At 45.3% G+C, this 23,711-nt stretch overlaps 2 protein-coding genes across 2 annotated transcripts in view; one reads left to right on the forward strand and one right to left on the reverse strand.

The window, feature by feature from the left end:
- Nucleotides 1-262: 262 nt before the first annotated feature.
- ATP5PD (ATP synthase peripheral stalk subunit d) lies at nucleotides 263-16,237 on the reverse strand. Its single transcript, XM_078785508.1, has 7 exons — nucleotides 15,973-16,237; nucleotides 15,812-15,875; nucleotides 12,440-12,574; nucleotides 12,206-12,302; nucleotides 2,057-2,128; nucleotides 622-684; nucleotides 263-464 (listed from the first exon to the last, which is right to left on the reverse strand). The coding sequence occupies exons 3-7, from the start codon at nucleotides 12,559-12,561 to the stop codon at nucleotides 333-335; spliced, it is 486 nt and encodes a 161-aa protein (XP_078641634.1). The 5' UTR covers nucleotides 12,562-12,574; nucleotides 15,812-15,875; nucleotides 15,973-16,237; the 3' UTR covers nucleotides 263-332.
- A 481-nt stretch (nucleotides 16,238-16,718) lies between these two features.
- LOC137434402 (BTB/POZ domain-containing protein KCTD5) overlaps nucleotides 16,719-23,711 on the forward strand; it is a 50,829-nt gene continuing 43,836 nt past the window's right edge. Inside the window, exon 1 of the mRNA XM_068127365.2 lies at nucleotides 16,719-17,279. Within this exon, the coding sequence (XP_067983466.2) occupies nucleotides 16,800-17,279 (480 nt within the window). The 5' untranslated portion in view covers nucleotides 16,719-16,799. The remainder of the gene's footprint in view (nucleotides 17,280-23,711) is intronic.

Raw genomic sequence — 23,711 nt, forward strand, 5'->3', positions numbered from 1 at the left:
AGAAAGGGCAGCATGTACACTCATACTAACATAATCATAAGACTTTAAACAAACAAAACCTGGATCCACTTTGACCCCTGGTAGACCTCCATTATACCTCGACTTTTTAATGGCGTGAACAAACTGACCAAATTTGGTCACAATCCCATCAGCGATTTCGGAGAAGTTGCAAGTGTTTATGGACTGACGGACGGACGACGCACCATCCCATAAACTCCCCGGAACTGCGTTCCAGACCAGCTAAAAATGACAACAACAAGACTCAAGACATACGGGTTTTATTGAACAAGTGAGGGACTAAGATCGACAACAAGCGAGTCAACCTAAGGTCCTCAGAGGCCTGATATAGGTTGGAAGGGCCAGTATTTATACTTCTCTTTATCGAGCCGAGTTTCTGGGAATGCTTTGTTCACATCTTCAACTGTCATCTCCTCAAAGGGAATCATCGTTTTATACTTATGAAGCTGTGCAGGAAAAGGGGGGAAAACTAAATAAATATTACATTGATAAGAACTGCCTGCAGATGCAACTGGCATATCATTTATTCAGAAGTGAAATCACACATCTTTGTAACCCAGACGGACACGTTTGTCATAAAGATTGTTTGACAAAATATCTTACCTGCTGCTCAAACTCAGTAATGACAGCATTTGAAGCGGCAATGTACTCCTGGGCAGACTTTTCCTGTTTGTGAATAAATCACGTTGTTTACATGATCACATCAAAAGCAGCTTGACATACAGTAACACACAACAACCTTATTAGCAAAGCTTGGCCCCAACGCTCTCCCCACCTCCCAATAAGAACACTATTCCCCTTCAAACATTGTTACCATAGTTTGGGGGAGGAGGAGATGGGGTGGAGAAAGGGCCTTCCTACCTTTAGATACATCAAAGACGATTCGTCAGCCATAGTTTATAAATAAAGTAAAAGAGCCATCCATAATTTAACACAAGACAGTATGCACTGCGAGTAATCAGGTTTCACACCAGGAATATTTCTAATTCTAAGCGAGTCCTCAAACTACCTGGGGAATTTCTCTATGGCAATGATTTTATCAACAGAAATTATGCCATATAATATACACAAAGAATTAAGTTAAGCACCCCCCCGTTTTTTTACAACCTCGCACATTACAAGTTTGTTGTCGTCAAAACAGTGTAATATACCCATGATATTGCTATATTTTCTGGAGAAGTGATATTATGGTCACATAAAAACATAACAATCATGCCGTTTTCAATATTTTATTCTGAATAATTTAAGGTGAAATTTTTTGGGAATTTTAGGCATATTTTCACCTCAATTTAAGTATGGAGCTATAGGTCCATCACGGACAGTGTGGATGACGTTTATGTTTTCTAACGTACAGTCATTGGTCTGAGAAGACCTCTAGCGATCTTTGCGTCAATAACGTGTGTAGGACCCACGTGATCGGATGGAGCAAGGTGCTGTGACAACCATCCCCTGGCCTGCGTACAGTCCTGACCTGAACCCCCTCGAGCACGTTTGGGACATGTTGGGACGACAAATTGCGAAGATGGTCCCTCCAATAGCCAATCTGGATGAATTGGAACGTGCATTACATCGGGAATGGAACAACCTGCCACAGCAACGCATACGACGGCTTACAGGGTCTATGAGACGTAGGGTTGAGTCAGTGATCCGATCACGTGGGTCCTACACACGTTATTGACGCAAAGATCGCTAGAGGTCTTCTCAGAACAATGACTGTACGTTAGAAAACATAAACGTCATCCACACTGTCCGTGATGGACCTATAGCTCCATACTTAAATTGAGGTGAAAATATGCCTAAAATTCCCAAAAAATTTCACCTTAAATTATTCAGAATAAAATATTGAAAACGGCATGATTGTTATGTTTTTATGTGACCATAATATCACTTCTCCAGAAAATATAGCAATATCATGGGTATATTACACTGTTTTGACGACAACAAACTTGTAATGTGCGAGGTTGTAAAAAAACGGGGGGGTGCTTAACTTAATTCTTTGTGTATATATGCACAGACGTTAAAAACAATAACAACTCACCGATTCCTTTTCCTGCACATCAATCTTTGCAGTCTGAGTGTCTGCCGGCTGTGGAATCGTCAGCGACACAAACTGCAAAAAAAAAAAAAGTAAATTTTTTATTTTATTTTAACTAGAACGGCATTCGATGGATCACACACCTCTGGCAGACTGAATAGTTTATGTTTTGTATCCCACTGATTGCTCGGATCTGGATTCAGAGCTGAACCAAAATGTAATCGGCTTGTTCTCGTCACCTAACCAGTTCGTCCACCTAGTTGTGTCATAACTCATCCATGACAGTTTGAAATTTCTTGTTACACATCGTTTTTGGTCGTATCTCTCAATGGTGAAAAACAACTTTGGAATTCTCATATTTGGATCCAGATTCGGATCTTCACCAAAATCAAATCGATTCGTTCTCGTTACGTACCCAACATGTCCAACCAAGATTCGGCTGAATCCGTCCATAATTTTGAGATATGGTGCTATATAATGAGTTTTAGCCCCACCTCTCAATGGTGAAGAATCACTTTAAAATTATCAGATCTGCATGTGGATCCTCATCAAAATATAATCATTTCATCCTTCTTACATACCAAGCCTCTCCACCACATTTTATTCGAATCTGGCCATAACTTTTAAAGATATCCTGTTCAGTCAAACAGACAGCAGTAAAAACATAACCTTCGGTGGTGGAGGTAACTGGAGAGGTCATAAACACCTCAGCCCACGTAGTCTTGAGAAAAAAAAAAAAAAGGTGGGGGGGGGGAGGGGCGGAGAAAAAAAGGACATGGCAAGGCCTGCGAGCAGAAAGCTCGATTGGTCGAGATGATGTAAAATGCCATAATATTTTGTCCAAGTACTGCTAGACAAAAGGTTTTTGAAAGTTCCAAAAAGGCGACTTGGGTTCTAGTGTTCAAGTATATAAGTAAATTGAAATGAAATTTTTTAAAGTTGTATAAATAAATAAATAAAAAACCCAGAAGTTTACCGCCGTTAATGCAGTGTCTTTTACACCACTCTATGCAACACATTATATCAATTATTTGTGCCCGTTTCCTGTTTGGAATGACTCAGTTTTGTTTGGCTGAGCCAAAGTACATACTGCTAAACTAGAGGTTTGTTTTTATGATTCATTCAAAATTTAACATTCAATTTAAATCGAGTAGTTTCTCGATCATAAAGTGACGTTTGCAGAGAGACAGAAAATCAGTGAACCAATAATTGCTTAACGCTGCTTTTTGCTTCACACGCATGGGGTAATGAACATAAACACCAGCAGCAGCCACAAGGCCACATCCAATATCGAGTCCACTTCTTCAACATGATATCTAGTATCTATTATTCACTGGCAAATCTACCTATTAATGATGGGTCGTGGGATTTGATAGGTCGGAAGAGCTGGATGACAATGGCAATAACAACTGTCTGAGGGAATGGCGTAGGCTGCGCCCCCCACCACCACCACCCCACTGGAACGTCATGTTACCCAGCAGGGTAAACACTTCAGAACTAGAACGGCACTCAGTAGAGAGCATACCTCCGTCTGGTTGGCCATAATCACTCAATGGTGAAGAATCACTTTAAAAATTATACGAGCTGGATCCGGAACTTCACCAAAATCTAATCATTTCGTCCGTGTCACACACACAACCGGTCCAACAAGTTTCGTCCAAATCCATCCATAACTTTTTGAGATATCCCGCTATGTATCGTTTTTGGCCCTATCTCCCAATGGTGAAGAATCACTAAAAATTCTCATAGCCGAATCTTCACCAAAATCTAATCATTTCGTCCTTGTCACATATTAGTGGGGGGGCCAATGTAGCAGATTGAAATGCCCGGTGAAATTGCTTGTTAATTTTTGGACACTGGTTGGGCTGTCTTTAGGGATGATATAAGTTCTAGAAAAAATATGTCTCCAATTGTTTCAAGTTCTTTATGGCGGCCATTTTGGATTTTCAAAATGGCGGATGTCGAAAACGTAAAATTCCATTATCTTGGCTTCTAAATGACCTAGAGTTTCGATTCTGGTGTCCAGTTGTACATTTTTGGGGATAGAGAATTGAATGAAACCTTCTTTAATAACCTACAAGGGATAAAAATAGGTTTTTATGGCACAGCCGAACCAGTGTCCAAAATCTAACTTAATGCACATCTATCTTAATTGTTATTTGTTATTTGTATGTTCCAGATTCGTGACCCTGAGCTATGATGGAGCCAAAAAGCAAGAAAACCAAGAAAGAAACTGATTTCACACTTTGCATTCAGTGCCAGGATCCCCAAGGTGCACTAGTGACTGAGCCAGCACTGGGCTCATATGCAAAGTTTCTCCAGTTCATCCAGGAGAGGGCACGATATGGTGATGCCGACTTCAAACAGATCAGCGAACGATTAAGCTGTTTCACTGCCACTGACTTGAGGAACAATAAAGCAAAGTGGCACCGGGCATGTTATGGATCTACATGCAACACTGCTCACCTGGAGCGTGCTAGAGTTCGCCACCAGAAAGCCTGCGAACATGGCGACACCCAGCATCTTCATAAGAGGTGTGGACGTCCTTCTTCTGCACCTGCCGCTGCAAGTACCTCAGGTTCTACGCAAGACGAGACTCTTCGCTTCACACGTTCATCATCAACTCCATTCAACAGAGACCTTTGTTTCTTCTGTCAAGAGGTCACTAAGGAAAGTGTACATGTTGTATGCACGTTCAACGCAGGTAAACAGCTGAAGAAAGCTGTTGAAGAAGGCAGCAACCACAAGTGGAAAGTTCAGCTGAGTGCTGCCATCAGTGCACATGATGCTCATGCGATCGACGTCAAGTATCATCTCCCATGCTGGGTGCAGAATGTCCAACGTGCTCCCAAGAGTGGGACATCAAGTGATGACAAAGAACACATACTGCAAGAAACTAATGTTATCAAAATAGCCGCAGACATTGAGTTTGTCAGCCTTGTTCGCTCTCTACTCCAAGCTGGTGAAATTCTCAACATGTCTGACCTGAAGTCGGTTTACTCCAGGATTCTTGACAATAATGGTGTGCACAATGTCCCATCACCTACTACCCAAGGCATGAAGGAGAAAATCAACTCTCACATTGATGACGTTCACTTCATGAAACCAAAACGTCGAAACGAGTCAGACTGTGTATTCTCCACTGCCGTGCGTGATGCAGCTGTCGAAGATGCAATGACGAAGACAAATGAAAAAAACATCGAACAACTGTTTGAGAGTGCCTCTGTTCTCCGCAGTGCCATTGCTTGTCAGAACAAGCACCCATGGCAATTTGAAGGAGAAATGAACACTGATGATGCTGAAAAGCATGTACCCAAAGTACTCTATGCTTTCCTCCGCTGGCTACTGGAAGGACCAGCCACGAGCATTGAGCCAGAGACTATGCGCTCAGCCACTATTCATCGAGATGTTATAACCATCAGTCAGAACATCATGTACGGCTACAAGTCAAAACGCCAAGTCACGTACAAGCCCAAAGAGCCAGATGCACCATTCCGCCATCGCTTAGAATGGCCACAGCAGCTTGCCGTTGCCATTGTAGTCCATCAGTCCACCAGAAACAAGAAGCTTCTGGATTTCCTGCATGGGTTCGGTCTGTCTGTTGATTATAGTCGGATCTTGCGGTTGGAGACACAGCTGGCCAACTCAGTCATAGAGTCTACGACAGAACAGGGTGTATACTTTCCAAGAACCATGCGCATAGGGACGTTTGTCTTCTTTGCAGTGGACAACAGTGACTTCAATGAAGACACACCTGATGGGAAGCGGACACTCCATGCTACAGCCTGGGCACTCTACCAACGACGGGAACATGCACCCTCCACAGATGAACATAGAACACTGACACTACATGACCGAAAGGCCAGACACCGCTCACTCAAGGTTCTGACTGCTCCAGACTTTGTTCCTTGCCAAGCACCAAACAAACAATCTGCCACAGGTACCACGTATAGCTTCAAGACACGGTCAAACCCAGATGTCACCAAGCCGTACTCTGCGACGGACACAGTGTGGCTACTTTCACGCACAATCATGCGAACAGCTGAAGCTGAGGACGTACAAGACGACATCATCCCACCAGATGACCAGCTGCAAGCTGCAGAACCCCAGCATGCTGACCCTGTTGGGTCACTCGTCCACGATCCAAAACAACCACCTGGCAGTAGGATCAAGCATCACGATATCCCAACTTGGACAGCCTACAACTCACTGCTCTCCTCTTCGAAGCCTCTGACAGAGGTCAACGCCCTGCCATTGGTAGCAGCACCAGCCCATGAATGGCAAACACTGATAACAGTCTTGAAACAGACACAGCAAATCAACTGCATGGTCATGGGTCCCGATAGGAAGACAGTGATCACCTTAGACATGGCCCTGTATGAGCGAGCCAAACAGCTGGAGATGACCAGAGATGACTGCAAAGGCAAGTGGGTACTGCGACTAGGGGAGATGCACACTGTGATGGCTGCACTGAGGGCTGCTGGGAATGCCATAGAGGACAGTGGTCTTGACGAGGCTTGGTCTGAGGCTGATATCTATGGCCCAACAACGACCAGACAAATACTGGAAGCCAAGCACATGAAGAGGGCTTTGGAGGCCCACATCACCACTGTCCAAGCCCTCTTCGACCTCTATGTGGACGAATTCTTCCAAGAGCATCCCCATCTGAGGGGCCCATGTACCCAGTCAGCACAACAGGTTGCCCAGAGCTGTCATCTACACAACCGAGAGGAGATGACAAGCGCGCAGAACAACATGCTAGCTGTCCTCGAGTCAAACGAAGTCCTGGAGGCCATGGCAAAGTTTGATGAGAGGAAAGAAGCCAAGAGTCCACTGTTCAAGTTTGTGCGACGCTACATGCGGATGATAATGCTGATATACACATTCATCCGTGCCACCCGTGATGGACAATTTGAGCTTCACCTGTCTTCACTGGATGAGATGTGCATATACTTCTTTGCACATGACAAACAGAAATATGCCAGGCTGACTCCCCGGTACCTTGCAGAGATGAAGGCCCTGAAGATGACAGATCCAGGGATCTACCAAGAGTTCATGGATGGGAACTTCAGTGTCCATAAGAATGAAATCCCCTTCTGTGCTGTAGGTGTGGACCATGCACTGGAGCACATCAACAGGATCATGAAGGTGACAGGGGGTATTGTGGGCATTACCCAGAATGCCAGTGCCCGCGAAAGGTTCTTTCTGACAGCACCAGAGCTGAGTAGGCTTGCTGAAGAAGCCCGTCAGATGGCTGGCTCACAATCAGCTACACGCAAGGAGCACCACGACCTATCAACCACAGTCTGGGCTCGGCAGGAAGACAGCATTCGTCGACTGAAGAATGTGATCAGAGAGTCCATGAATCCCATGACGCATGAGGGTGAAGACCTGACGACTATCATCACCAAGGTGGTGATGCCAGCTGAAGTACAGAAGGATGTCTGCAACCAAGATGAGATTGGTCAGAAAGCGTATAACATGTTTGTTGCAGAGCGCATCAACACAAATGAAATCAACCTTTGGGCCAGAATGGGAAAGGTCAAACTGAAGATGTGGAAGAGTGCCAGGAAAGCTGTGAAGCACAAACTGGCAGACAAGGTTGTAGAGCTGAAAGACGACAGGTCACTGTTTGCGCGCATGCTGATCGTGGCCCGCTCACGACCAGAGATCAACTTGAAGGATGCCATAGGTCAATATGAATTCACCGCGCTTCCACGAACCCTCTTTGCAATGGCTGGGACACTACTACCATGCACAGACAAAAGCAAGCTCATGGGCATCCTAGAAGATCTACCCAAGAAGTCAACTGGCACTGGTCAGCAGCCAGACGACGACAATCCTGAACATACTCCACCCCCTCCCAAGAAGGTGACTGTCATAGACGGCATGGCATTAGTGCAAGCAATGGGTAAGCCACAATGGGTCAAAACATGTGCCCAGTGGGCTGGCCATTTCAATGCAACACTGGACTGCAAGACCAACGGGTATGATGAAGTCCACCTCGTGTTTGACCGATATGATCTGCCAAATTCACTGAAAGAGGCCACACGGGAGAGGCGCCAAGGTGGCAAGCCGCCCACTGCTTACCACGTTCAAGACAGCACCCCGATTGGGAAACTGACAGCAAAACAGTTCCTGTCGCACACCAACACCAAAGATGAGCTAACTGTCTATCTGGCAAAGAAAGCTCTGTGTCACTTTGAGGGGACTACCAAGGTCTTCATCGTCACTTCAAGGCAGGATGTCTTCTCCAACTGCATGGATGTACAGCATCTCCGTAGCTCCCAGGAGGAGGCTGATACGAGGATCTTTCTTCACAGTCTAGATGCCGTCCGAAGAGGTGCAACACAGCTGTACATTCAGTCACCTGATACTGATGTATTCATCCTAGCACTCCACCGGTACCATGAACTATGCAAAGACACATACTTCATCACGGGTGTGGGGAACAAGAAGAGGCAAATCTCACTGGAACCAATAGTACATGAACTTGGTGTCAGGAAGGCTGCAGCCCTACCAGGATTCCATGCATTCACGGGAGCAGACCAGACTGGTCGGTTTGCCGGCAAGGGAAAGCTCACATGTTGGCAAGCCCTCAATAGGTGCTCTGTTGAGGTGGTATCTGCGTTTCATGACCTTGGGGCCTCTGAGGAGCTGAGAGCTGACACAGAAAGTGACATTGAGGCATTTGTATGCCAGCTGTATGAGCCTCGTACTACAGTTGTGGATGTGGGCAAGCTGAGGTGGAGACTGTTTACCAAGAAACAGCTAGAGGCACAGAAGCTGCCACCAACACGGGGAGCTTTACATGAAGCCATTGCTCGTGCACATTTCCAGGCCATGGTGTGGCATCAGGCTGATGTACCGGACCCCCAGCTTCCACAACCAACAGAACATGGATGGAGAGCAGAAGGAGATCAGCTGGTGCCCATCACAACCAAGGACCCTCCAGCCCCAGCTGCCATCACACATCTAATCAAATGTAACTGCAAGAAGACCCAATGCATGTCTCACTGCTCATGCAGGTCTCAGCATCTCAACTGTTCTGAGATGTGTATGTGTGGGGCAGATGAAGAGGTGTGTGGTAACACGGGTCAGGAGCGCCCCATGGGAATCGATAACACTGATGATGAGGAGGATGGAGATCCTTCAATGTAACAATGAACACTGCCAACTAAAAATATTGCACAAAGACATTATAAGTGTACATTTGAACACTAAAGTCCAGCCTTTATGTGATTTAGAAGTGAAAATGATGGAAAAATATATATATATGTGTTGGCATAAGTGCGTGAAAATCCAAGATGGCTGCCATAAGAACCCTTTTGATCATATGTAGGTGTATAAATGTGTGTTTATTGGATTAAGTATCCGCAAATATGTACATTTGGACACCAAAATTAACACTCTAGGTCATTTAGAAGCCAAGATAATGACAATTTCGGTTTTCAACAAACGCCATTTTGATAATCCAAAATGGCCGCTATAAAGAACTTGAAAAAAATGGAGACATATTTTTTCTACAACTTCTATCATCCCTAAAGACAACCCAACCAGTGTCCACAAATTAACATTTGAATTCAACGGGAAAACATTGGCCCCCCCACTATATGCTACATGTGGGTCATTCCATGTCAAATCATCAAAGAATCTGCCGTCATCTCTCAGATTTTTGTAAAACTTTGGGAACCAATTGGGACCCATGAAAAACGGCAAGAACTCAAATATTTTTGCTAACAGCCTCTTAATTAGTGAGATACAGACTAACGAACTTTGGACTAATTAGCGCGACGTCGCGAATTCAAATGGCCATATCTCTAAAAGTATAACACCTAGAGAGCTGGTTTTGGTGTCATTTTAAAGGTATTTTCATGCCCTATGAATTTGTCTGGGCAACATTTTCTTACCTCCAACCACAAAAAAGTTATCACAAAATATAAACTTCAATTGTGAATCCCCAAAAAATGTATCCTTCAAATTTCCTCAAATTCATCCCAGAGGTACCTTATGATGTCAAGAAGCTTCCACATAAATTTTGTGATGGGCACTCCAATCGTTTCTGAGATATGAGCAATAATGTACATGTACGTATGGCATATAGGTTCGAAAATCAGCATTTGTAATGTATTATACAATCAATAAGTGAGTTCAAGTACACAGTGTTCACTAACCTGACTTAGGCTTTCAATTTCCTCTTCAATGCAGCAACAGCAGCACTTGTTTCTTTCTTGGAAATACAATATGTCCTTCCAGTTGCAGTGGTTGGTTCAACAGTAGTAAGCACATCCTGGTAGTCAATAGTGAGAGGGTCTGCTGGTTCCGGAAATGTATATGATGGGGATGGTCCATGTGGATGGAGGAACTTAACATCCACCTCATGCCTCTCTGGGGTATGTTCCATGACACATGCAACCCACCAGTGACCATCATAATCCACTGTAACATAACCAGTTATGGCTGAGACATTGTGATCGATCATCCCAGGTGTAAGTTTCAAACTTGATTCAAACTTGATTCAAACTTGTGCTTGAGTTGTTCTATCATCTCCTGTCCTGCATCCTGGAGTTTGTTAGATGGCAATCCTGTTGCGATTTCCAATTTTTTCTTCACAGTGTCACCGATTTTCTTGGTTTTGGATTTCACATATTTATCTGCAGCAAGTCTCTTTTTTGGAATAGGTGATTCTCCAATCAATCCCAAAGACTCATTCAGTGTATTCAGTTCCATTTCAGGAGAATGAAATTCAAACTCCCCTGAACTGCCTGGTATTGGTGATTCACCTCCACCATCATTGTCCTCACTACTGCTAATAGCGCTGCTGGTCACTGGTAATGGTATTTCACTCTGAGTCTCTACCACACCTGGTTGTCTTTTTGCCAGTTTCTTACGACACTGGGTACAGATTTTCTGTGCACTTTGCAGTTTGAGGCTTGGATGAGCGGCTATGGCTTTTTGGCTAACAGCTCTCAAGCCAGACGACTTTGGTTTTTCATGAGCTCCAAAGGGATTGCAGCAGGATTTCTGCTTCAAGATGAACTTTTCCTTGGCAGTCATCATTTTTCTGCAGCTCCTTCAGAAGTGAACTGCCAATTTCTGTTGGTGGCAGGCCTAAGCATTACACTAAGCCAACTTGGACTTTCCCTGGGGATCTTAGACTGTGAAAGTTGCATCACCTCGAATTACCCACATGGGAAATCCCAGTTAGAATTCCCCAGATGAGAATTCCCCTCAGGCCCAGTTGAAAATGAAAGTATATGATACTTCAAAGCAATTGATGGTTGTTCCCTGTGTTCCCTGTCATGGCTAGGTTAGAATGATTGTATAATACATTACAAATGCTGATTTTCGAACCTATATGCCATACGTACATGTACATTATTGCTCATATCTCAGAAACTATTGGAGTTCCCATCACAAAACTTATGTGGAAGCTTCTTGACATCATAAGGTACATCTGGGATGAATTTGAGGAAATTTGAAGGATACATTTTTTTGGGAATCACGATTGAAGTTTCTATTTTGTGATAACTTTTTTGTGATTGGAGGTAGGAAAATGTTGCCCAGACAAATTTATAGGGCATGAAAATACCTTTAAAATGACACCAAAACCAGCTCTCTAGGTGTTATACTTTTAGAGATATGGCCATTTGAATTCGCGACATCGCGCTAATTAGTCCAAAGTTCGTTAACCTGTATCTCACTAATTAAGAGGCTGTTAGCAAAAATATTTGAGTTCTAGCTGTTTTTCATGGGTCCCAATTGGTTCCCAAAGTTTTACAAAAATCTGAGAGATGACGGCAGATTCTTTGATGATTTGACATGGAATGACCCATGTGTGCCAAATTTCGTCCGAATCCACGCACAAATTTTTGAAATATCTTGTGAACAAACGGGCAGACATACAGGAGTGAAAACATAACCTCCATCCACCTTTGGTGTCGGAGGTAAAAAGTCTACTTTTGAATGGGCCAAATGGAACGAAAGGTGCAGTTGCCAGTAAATGGAGATGCCTTACGCAGCATTGTCGGATTGTTAATTAGGGCTGTGAAAACTGGTGACTGTGCTCAAAGTGCTAAGAGAGGAGATAAGAAATGAAGAGACAAAGCGAGACAGACTGACTGACAAGGTCATTTTATTGTTATTTCTCACCTTCTTTTCAAACTCATCCACCATAGCGGTCTGAGGAACATGTTTGCGATAGTAGGCCCAATCGATGGTTGGAGTCTTCTCGGGCAAGGCAGCTAGCCTGCAAAGGTGGGACAGGCAACACACCTGCAAATGACTCAACTTGCATAGGTTATTGAAGCCTCTGAGAGATGTCAGGTAACGAATGATAGCACACATCCCGGAAAGCAATTAATGAAAATAATAATAATTCCGCACTTTACAGCGATGTTGTCACTTTGCGTCTTCAGCGCGTTGAACATGTGTCTCTGGTTTTGTGGCACTCGATCAGAGAAAGCGATCCAGTCAATGGAGGACAGAGCAAGCTTCCTTGCCGCCATTGTTATGTCCCACCTGACAACAAAATCAAACATTGGAAATATACAACATTGAAGATCAGAGCTATGAAGACGATATTGCACCCACCACCACCAAAAAAAAGAATAAATAAAAAAACCAAACATTTGCAGTCTAGGCAGGAATTTGTAATTTTTTTTTTTTGTACACTGAATCGAGGCTCGTGAAAGAGCTAACATTTATTTCACAAACAAATCAACCAGACAAACAAAATATATAAAAAGAGGTAGCGGAAGACAAGATGGGGAGAGAAGGGGAAGCACACAAACATAACATTTGAGAGCAGGGAGATGTGTGGGAGGGAAAGGGCTTGGGGGGAGGAGGCGTGGGAAGGGGGGGGGGGGGGTGGGAGAAGTATAAAACACAAGGACACCAAGGACTTCCAGGACAGAAGTTGGTATTTCAAAAAAGTGGATTTGGGGTGAAATTAGCGGGGGTAGAAAAGATCAAGGTTTTGGATGGGGGAAGATAAGAGATGGTGGTGAACAGCTGTTTTAAAGACCTGGAGGGTGGAGTGGGATTGAAGAGAGTGAGGGAGTTTGTTCCAGAGGCGGGAGAAAAGAGGAATGAAGGAGTGAAGGAGAGCAGAGAGTGTTGATTTTGGCAGTTTAACCATAAGAGGTCCCTGGTGTTGGGCTAGCGGCTAGGGTGCCGGTTTAGGATCCTAGGATCCTGGGTTCGAATCTCGGTCGATCGCCGAATTAATGCCAGGGGGGTTGACTCAGCCTGTCATCCTTCCGAGGTCGGCTAATTGAGTACCAGTTCACTGGTAATTCCCTGTGTGTCGTTGAAGGCGGCAAAAAGGGTTGGCGTCAGGAAGGGCATCCGGCCGTAAAACATTGCTTCAAAAAGGGGACCAAAAAACAACAACTACCACGGTCCCCGAAAAGGCCAACCCCCGCTTTGCGGGGAAAAAATGGCCTCTAAACGGTGGTTTTTAACCATAAGAGGGTTGCAGGCAGATCTTGTGCGACCTGTGGGAATATTTGGGGGACAGAGCCCAGAGAGAGCTGGGGGGGCAAGGCCAGAGAGGAGTCGGTAGAAGACGGAAAGACCACCAACCTGCCTGCGGTGAGTGAGTGAAAGGCCCTCGGAGTTAGCGTCATCGCGGGAGATTCCAATGATTCTGAACGCTTTGGTTTCAACAGCGTGAAGACGAGCTAGGTGTGAGGCAGGAGCACCAGCCCAGAGGGGAGAGCAGTATTCCATTGAGCTGCGGATGAAAGCCTTGTATGTGGTGAGGAGCTCAGGTGTGCCAAGGAAGGACTTCGCACGACGGAGGATCCCCAGTCGGCGACTGGCTTTGGAGGCCAGATTTGAAATGTGGTTTTCCCAGGAAAGATCATGGCAGATAGTGAGACCCAAAAGCTTGAGTGACAGAACTTCTTGGAGAGGATTAATTTGTTCAGTGTCCAGCGATAGCTCGCCGACTCTTTGCGAAGGACACCGCGGGATCTTTCACGTCCACCAACTAATGCCGGCAGACGGGACGCCGAGTTTAACGGCCATCCGAGGAAGCACACATTTATTAATGATAATACATTGATGAATCACCCTATTTGTGGAACACCAGGATGACAGTTTATAGTTGGGTCAGGATTCGAACCCAGGAGAGACAGCACACGTTACCTCTAAGTTGTCCTGCCAGCAGTGTTTGTTCACTGAACATGTAACAATACAGTATTACTTTCGATAGATGTACAATCTGTAATGGAGAGGCAATCTCTGCAGGATTCGTTCTAGCCTCGGAATGTTTCTCAATCTGCTGCGAATACCCTGACGCTCTAAAAAGCCTCCATTATTTTTCTGGTTAGATGCACAATAATGGTAATGAGGTAAAAAAAATTAAGTTGTTTTTCTTTCTAGAACAGGGCAAATCAAAACAGAATTACCTCCGCCACCAAAGGTAGACAAAGGTCATGTTTTCACCCCCGTCTGTGTTTGTCTGTGAACATGATATCTGAAAAACTTGTGGATGGATTCGGACGAAATTTGACGGACAGGTTAGGTGTGCGACAAAGACGAATCGATTCCATTTTGGTGAAATCCGAATCCGAATCTGGATACAATAATTTTTAAAAGTGATTCTTCACCATTGAGTAATAGGGTCAAAAACGATATATAGCATGATATTTCAAAAAGTTGTGGATGCGTCGTGACGAAGTGTGGTAGATGAGTTGAGTAGGTGACAAGAACAAGCAGATTAGATTTTGGTTCATGTCGGATCTAGATGTGGCCTATCAGTGGGATACTAAACGTAAACTGTTCAGCCTAGCGGAGGTATGCGCCCTACCGAATGCCTTTCTAGTTTACTCAAGATCACCATTCTCCCCTCATACCTCCTGAAAATTTTTATCAGTATTTAAGTATTTCCAGACAGATAGATATCAGTATTTCAATGAATTAAAGCCCTGTTAGCAAAAGTAAATTTTAATCCTAGAAGCAATAATGTGTCAAAATACCGTTTTTTGTTAAATTTTGAAATCAAAAACGTCTTCCATGACCATTGGAGGTTTGAACAACATAATCAAGGTAACAAAGTTAATTAATGAACCACGCACCATACATCACTAGAAGAAAGTCAAATGGAAATGGCAAGATTATAAACTCCGTACTTCGACTTCCTACTTTTTGTCTCAAAGGTTGGGATTGGGTGGGGCTTGAGGGTAGGGAGGATGTGGGAGTGGGGGGCGTGTTTATCTCTTCACTCATCTCTTGTTTCCCGTTTGTTCTTTCCCTTGTTTGTGACCAACTGTGGCCTCACTGCCTTGACAGTTCGTTGCTTTTTTATCCTGGCAACTCACTCTTTCCATGAGCATAGCTCATGTATGAAAACCCACCAAACAATCTGACTTCTATTTTCATATTTGAAAAGGTTTTTTTGTGATACATTTCTGAATGTAATCAGTCCAAAGCTGGATAGTCCAACAGCAGGGGTGTGTTCATTGACATTGACCAAGTTTCTTGTACAGCGCTCACCAAGTGGCTTAAGCATGCAAGCAAGCACTCCATAGGATACTTGAAACGGAACGGCTCGCTTGGCAAGCGGCTTGGTAACTGAGCACAACACCCCTGGACTCCAACCATCCTTGACCAATTGACAGCAGCTTCAACTCAAATGTCGAAACCGTCCATTACACACAGCAGGATTGCTAAACAAAAAATATCAAAGTGTGCAACCATAAGCTAAGCAATGAGCAAACAGGACGCCGAATGTACAGAACCTTGGCCTACCTTCACTAAAGCAAAGGTCACCACGCGTGGAGTTCCACTTGTAAATGGAGTAAACGAATATAATCTGCACCGAAAAAAGGTTAAAACATCATCGTCAGGGACTATGAAATCATGACAAAGTACAATATATTAAGAGGGCTGAGCATTTACAGTGCACGTACATTAGCGACCTCTGACGTAAAAAGACAGCACCAAAAGACCTCTGGCACGATAACCGGAAATCGTATTTACTAAAACCTTCTTTCCTCAGATACAACTACCATTTTCTCATGCTAAATCACTTATGTGAACCAAATTAAGAATAATCAAATCAAACGGTGAAAATCGGAATACATTGGTATCAATGTAATTTGTCCTGTCCTGTCACTCCTACAAACAATACCGCCATGGCCATCGAAAGCCGTACAAAGACGTAAACACGGATATGAATGATGACATAAATGATGCAGACTCACCATAACCATGGTGGCTATTTCTGAACTAGACCCACGTAATATCCCGTTAAAACCAAATAATTTGTTTGGTATCTAATAATTATAACACATACACATATCGACCAGATATAAACAAAAAGCGATATATGTTTTATTGACTCTCATGTCATGAAAATCATTTTTTATATGTAGGTCTTCATTACCCCAAATTTTCTTTGTCTGATATTCTCATTATAGTTTCGATTCGTGCAATTTGAAATCAAAGCGGTGTAGCAGATGCAGTGAGGTATTTATTGATCGAGCAGTAATTTGCTGCAGTGATGACGCAACATTGAATAATTACCTTGTGGTTATTTAAACAATTGCTTTCAAAAGGTAGGGAATGATTGAATGCCAAAACGAGTGAATTATTAACTGTTTGGGTGTGATTGATTTTTTTCTTATTGAATAAGGTGGGGAATGAATGAATAATGGAATGAATGCTTCATTTGAGTAAAACGTTGAAGTGACGTTTCCGCTTCCGGGATTTAAGTGCCGGTCGGGGCAATTGCACCATGGCGGAGGTAGAGGGAGAAGGGAAGAGAGAAGCAGAGACGAGGAAGGAGAGCAAAACGGAAATTGATGAAGACGTTACAGAGCGTCGGAGTCGGACTGTGACGGAGAGGGAGTCACGAAGCGGCACGGAGGCTCAGCGAGGAAAAGGGAAGCACGAGAATGTAGCGACGACGGTGAAAACATCAGCTGAAAGAGACTCCTACAGGGGCACCGAGACCTGGAGACGGGGGGTTTCGCCGGAGACCCCCGGGAATTGGGATTCGCGTTTTGATCCGGATCGAAATGAGAGGAGGCAGAACGCAGACACTCAGGCACGGCTGGCTCCGAGCGTGCAGTCGGACTCTCGCTCCGAGTCCAAGTGGTTGCGGCTGAATGTGGGCGGCACGGAGTTCCTGACCACGCGGCACACTTTGGGAAGAGAGCCCGGATCGTTGCTGTGTGCGTTGGGGCGCCAGGACGCGACTCACGGCTTCTGCCAGGCAGGTGGAGTGGAGTCTTAGTAAAGACAGGGGGGTTCCGGGGCGAAGGGATGTTGGGGGTTATGGAATATTCATCTCACGCTATGTTTCCGCGGTAAACTCGTGCCGAGCGTTCACGGGTCGCTTCGGTGTGTGCACTAACCGAGCGCGGTTCATGGGTCGCTTCGGTGTGTGCACTAACCGAGCGCGGTTCACGGGTCGCTTCGGTGTGTGCACTAACCGAGCGCGGTTCACGGGTCGCTTCGGTGTGTGCACTAACCGAGCGCGGTTCATGGGTCGCTTCGGTGTGTGCACTAACCGAGCGCGGTTCACGGGTCGCTTCGGTGTGTGCACTAACCGAGCGCGGTTCACGGGTCGCTTCGGTGTGTGCACTGGCGGAGCGCGGTTCATGGGTCGCTTCGGTGTGTGCACTGGCGGAGCGCGGTTCACGGGTCGCTTCGGTGTGTGCACTGGCGGAGCGCGGTTCACGGGTCGCTTCGGTGTGTGCACTGGCGGAGCGCGGTTCACGGGTCGCTTCGGTGTGTGCACTGGCCGAGCGCGGTTCACGGGTCGCTTCGGTATGTGCACTGGCCGAGCGCGGTTCACGGGTCGCTTCGGTGTGTGCACTGGCCGAGCACGGTTCACGGGTCGCTTCGGTGTGTGCACTGGCCGAGCGCGGTTCACGGGTCGCTTCGGTGTGTGCACTGACCGAGCGCGGTTCACGGGTCGCTCCGGTGTGTGCACTAACCGAGCGCGGTTCATGGTCGCTTCGGTGTGTGCACTAACCGAGCGCGGTTCACGGGTCGCTTCGGTGTGTGCACTGGCGGAGCGCGGTTCACGGGTCGCTTCGGTGTGTGCACTAACCGAGCGCGGTTCACGGGTCGCTTCGGTGTGTGCACTGGCGGAGCGCGGTTCACGGGTCGCTTCGGTGTGTGCACTGGCCGAGCGCGGTTCACGGGTCGCTTCGGTATGTGCACTGGCCGAGCGCGGTTCACGGGTCGCTTCGGTGTGTGCACTGGCCGAGCGCGGTTCACGGGTCGCTTCGGTGTGTGCACTGGCCGAGCGCGGTTCACGGGTCGCTTCGGTGTGTGCACTGGCCGAGCGCGGTTCACGGGTCGCTTCGGTGTGTGCACTGGCCGAGCGCGGTTCACGGGTCGCTTCGGTGTGTGCACTGGCCGAGCGCGGTTCACGGGTCGCTTCGGTGTGTGCACTGGCCGAGCGCGGTTCACGGGTCGCTTCGGTGTGTGCACTGGCCGAGCGCGGTTCACGGGTCGCTTCGGTGTGTGCACTGGCCGAGCGCGGTTCGGCGGTCTCATTTTACGTCGAGTGAACCTGAAGGTTTCAAATGTGTTTAACCTGTTTACCTTTGGGATATTTACCTGATCACAGAACTCCCCTTGGTAGATCGAATGTGATGTGATTCACTTGCTGCATCCAAAGCATTTCCAGATCGTCGTGCGAGACTCTGATTTGATCTCCTGAACGTGACACATTGACGAAACCATTGGTGTTTGTCCGTCTCCTCTCTCTTGTTTCGCTCCCTGTCTTTGTTCCTCCTTATCCTGTTTGTGTATCTACTTTTATTGATTCCTTTACCTGTTTGCATTTGTCAGTGTTGGCAGCTCACGCTCTGTCGTCCTAACCTCCCATGAGCCTTGACCTCTTATAAATAAGCAAACAAATCCAACTGACTATTCAAACAAGGGACGAGCATGTTTCGAGAAACGCAACATCCTCCATGTTCTTAGTGCAAATGCTGCATCAAAATGTCAGTTTTATTACCAAATGTCTGTAATAAAATAAACTGCTCTTTGAATAAAATTATTATTATTATTATTATTATTATTATTATTATTATTATTATTATTATTATTATGTACAGCGTCCAGCCATATGGAAGGGTTAGAACGCAGAATTAACTTTGTTCTTGTCACCTAAACAACTCGTCCACCTACTTTAGTCATAACTCATCCACAACTTTTTTAATATGTTGTATATCACGTTTGGCCCGATCTCTCAATGGTGAAGAATCACTTAAAAATTAAATAATTCTCATATCCGAATCCATATTCAGATCTTCACCAAAATCGGATCGATTCTTCCTTGTCACGCGCGCAACCTGTCCACCAAGTTTAGTCCAAATCGGTCAAGAACTTTTTGAAATATCCTGCTATATATTGGTTTTAGCCTCATCACTTAATGGTGAAGAACCACTTAAAAATTCTCTGATCCGAATCTGGATTCAAATCTTCACCAAATCTAATCGATTCATCCTTGTCACACACACAACCTCTCCACCAAGTTTCGTCCAAATCCATTCATAACCTTTTGAGATATCCTGCTATGTATCGTTTTTGGCCCTATCTCCCAATGGTGAAGAATCATTTAAAAAATTCTCGTATCTGGATCTGGATCTTCACCAAAATCTAATCATTTCGTCCGTGTCACATACGCTACATCTCTGCCAAATTTCGTCCGAATCCGTCCGCAACTTTTTGAGATATCCTGCTATGTATCGGTTTTGGCCCTATCTCCCAATGGTGAAGAATCATTTTTAATAATTCTAGTAGCTGGATCCGGATCTGGATCTTCACCAAAATCGAATCTATTTGTCCTTGTCAGACACCCAACCTCTCCACCAAGTTTCGGCCAAATCCGTCCACAACGTTTTTGAGATATCCTGCTATGTATCGTTTTAGGCCTCATCTCCCAATGGTGAAGACTCACTTAAAAATTCTAGCAGCTGGATCCGGATCTTCACCAAAATCTAATCATTTCGTCCGTGTCACATACGCTACATGTCTGCCAAATTTCGTCCGAATCCGTCCACAACTTTTTGAGATATTTTGTTCACAAACAAACAAACATGAGTGAAAACATAACCTCCATCCACCTTTGGTGGCGGAGGTAATAACCGTAGAAAGAGAGAGAGGGGGTGGCGGGAGGGGGATGAAACACATCAACAGCAGGGAGAGATGGGGGGAGGAGGGGAGAAATAGAGGGCGATTTGGAGGATTAAGAGAGACTGGGAGGACACGGGTGAACAATATGGACACAGCCCACAAACTCACAATCACAGAGGTGGATGGAAAAACTGGAAACCTGGAATGAGTTGGGCTTGTAGAGGGTTAACGGGGTAGATAAGATAATGTTATGCGGAAGGGGGATGACCTGAGACGGTGGTGAACAGCTGTTTTTATGAAGCCCTGGATGGGAGCATTGGATTGAATGGACCGAGGAAGTTGGTTCCACAGGTGGGGTTAAAAGAGGAACTAATGAGTGGAGGTGAGCCGTGATTCTGGATCGTTGGCGTTTCACCAAAAGGGGGTTACTCAAATTGGCAGACCACGGGTCACCATGTGGAGACCTGGAGGAGGGGAGGTGTACTTGGTTTGCCTTTAGAAGGAAGATATGCGATTTGCCCAAGAAAGATCCTGGCTGATGGTGAGGGCAAAGAGTTAAATGACTGAACCTCTTCAAGAGGATTGATAAGGAAGTGGATGGGGGAGTGGGGTTAGGAGGGGGTGTGTTTGCAAATGGTTCTTTCAGAGAAAGGGAGAGCGAGGGTGTGTGAGATTTGGCAGGATTGAGCGACATATTCGAAGTGTTTGACCAGCTTGTGAAAGTCTGCAGAAAGGGAAGACGCCTTGGGGCACTCCAGCCTCGACAGAGTGGGAATAAATGAGAGGATTCCGATGAGAGCCACACTTTGACTTTATAGGCCGTGGGCTCTGGGAATGAAAAGTCTATAAATAGATTTTGGTGCTCATCCAGCGAGAGGGACGACCTGAAATCAGGCCTATCTAGTCAATTTCCACCCATTTTATCTGAATCTCCTTGTTTCCGCATCAAATTCTTGCACTTTTACAGGGCTCAACATTAACTTTTTTTCCAGCCTGTCCAAGTGTCAGGTAGGTTCTAGATTTTACCTGTCCTGTCATCCATTGCACCTGTCCAACTATTTGTGGTACGTGACTTAATTGTTAGACCTAAGACGTAGCTCCACCGGGCCAACCTAATTATCAATGTCTTCTCACATGGACTAGTGAATCGTCAAAATTAACATTTGATAACAATCAATACATACAGTGTCATGTGTTATCATGTTTGTCAGACTTTAACGCACAAAGTAACTTGGAAGGAAAAAAAACAACAAAAACCTCCCAAAACAAACACGTGACAAAATCAATCAGCGACATGCTGAATATGAATGAATGGTCGTTTTAAGGCCATTTTCTCCGCTATAGCAAGGGTTAGCCTTGCGGGCCCCATGACAATCATGGTTCCCTGTTTGAGGCAATGTTTTTATGGCCGGATGCCCTTCCTGACGCCAACCCTTAGTCACCTCTTACGATGCGCAGGGATATGGGATACGGTGTACCTATTCTAAACCGGGGTATACACCGGGATCATTCATCCCAGCAAGCTTGTACTCAATTTGCCGACCTCGGAAGGATGACAGGCTGAGTCAACCCCCCTGGTGTTAAATTAGTGATCGACCTGGATTCGAACCCAGGATCCTAGGATCCCAAGCCAGCACCCTAACCGCTAAGCCAACACCAGACTTCAGCGACATGCTGACATGCTGATCAGCGACATGCTGAACAATCATAATGAGGATTGCTTTTCCGACCTCTCGGTGAGTGATTTATTCCTCTTTGGCTGCATTCCCGGAACATAATCTACACACAATACATCATGCAGGGAAAGTATGTTGTATGTTTCTTTCCTTCGAACCTAACTTGTGTTCAAATAATTTCTCGGCTGTTGTGAAAGCTATCGACTGCAGGTCGTTTGAAGCACAGTGGCCGCAGCGGTACTGCCGTCACGGAATCTCAGGCTCACCATTAATGTGCAATTTAACACATCTTTCAGAAAATGAAGTGCACAACCTGAAAGTCTGATTTTGTTGGTAATGAAGAGTCCTCGTCCTTTCACATCCAGCAACACCTTCAATCTGGCTCGTGTGCTCAAAGTGCTGTTAAGATCAACATGACTGTCTGAGTATTCCCAGGGCTCTCCTGATATGCAATACCCACCTTGTGCTACCAAGTCAAAGCATCCTCTTCCAAAAATATCTGCCAGAGCTCTGGAATCACGCATGCTTTAACAAGTGAGAGAATTATTTCCAAAAGAGATCGTGGTTCTATTATTACATACTCGCAGGGACCCGTGGAGCATCCGCACAATGTGGAATGTAACTTCAAGTCCTTGGCATTCTTTCCCCCCTCCGCACAAAGCACAAGTCCTCAATTGGCTTCACATAGCAGGATGCACCAATATGGCTGCCATATGTGGTTTCAGGTTGAAATTGTGGGTGGAGTCAGGCGAACTGTCCAACCAATGGGTGGATCGGAATGTGACAGACAGACAGACAGACGTACGGGCGGAAGAACAAGTGTATTATTATATAGATCGTTCAGCTGAAAGACATGATGTTGTCCCGCCGTGGGAGTTGGCACAGCAGGTGAACCTATTGTTTTGGCGGCGGCGTTGCAAGTTAATCTTGCAGTTCTCATACTGCGAGCATGTGGCGTGATTCCGACAATCCGACGTGTTGTTTGCCATCTCAATGCTGTGCTTTAAGTGCATCTCAATGCTGTGCTTTTCAGTGTTCTCGGCTTCTTCTCAAGAGGTGGGTGAGAGATGCTCTGTCATTCAGTCATCTGACCATGCGGTATCATTATGCCATTTGTGTGATGGGGTATCCCAGACCCAGAGCCAGTCTCTTCTGTAAAATCAATTTTGGCCTCGACAAGGATAGTGTTTTTTGCCTGTCTGTGGATCAGCTGCAACAGAGTGTGCTCAAAGTGGTCTCAAATGCAAGTATGGTAGAATGGGATGCACAGTGACCCGGCCTATTCAACAAATCAAACGAACGAGTTTGGCCAGGCCGAGACGGTAAGACTTGTGAGTTGTCTTGATTCCTTCGGACTGCAAGAACACAACGTCCCATAGGAAGAGGCAGGAGCCTGAGATGTACGTTACCTTAACCTCCACACAATTCTCAAGTGTAACCTCATCCGACACGTCGACTGTTCATACCAATATAATTGTACAAAGAAACAAGTACAACCACCTCTGTGATGTATATATATATATATATATATATATATATTTATATATATATATATATATATATATATATATATATATATATATATATTTTAACGTTTGAGAATGAAGGCCTACATCCATTGTTGGGAGAGCAGAAGCAGCATGTCCAGGGCAGAGAGTGATTGTGTCGAAATTCGAAATGATGGTCCGAGATGAAGCCGTTGGAGAAAAGGAATGATTTGATGTCTACTCTGATGATGGATTCCATGACCTTGCCGGTAATTGGGAGTAAGCGATACGCTGCGGTCTGATTCATAAAAAGCGAGTTCACATAAAACCGATAAAGCCCAACCAAAGATTATCGGCAAACCTGCATTTTATTTTGCCCGTTTTGAA

Source organism: Myxine glutinosa, chromosome 10 (assembly GCF_964187855.1).
Source record: "Myxine glutinosa chromosome 10, kmMyxGlut1.1, whole genome shotgun sequence".
Taxonomy (NCBI): Eukaryota; Metazoa; Chordata; class Myxini; order Myxiniformes; family Myxinidae; genus Myxine; species Myxine glutinosa.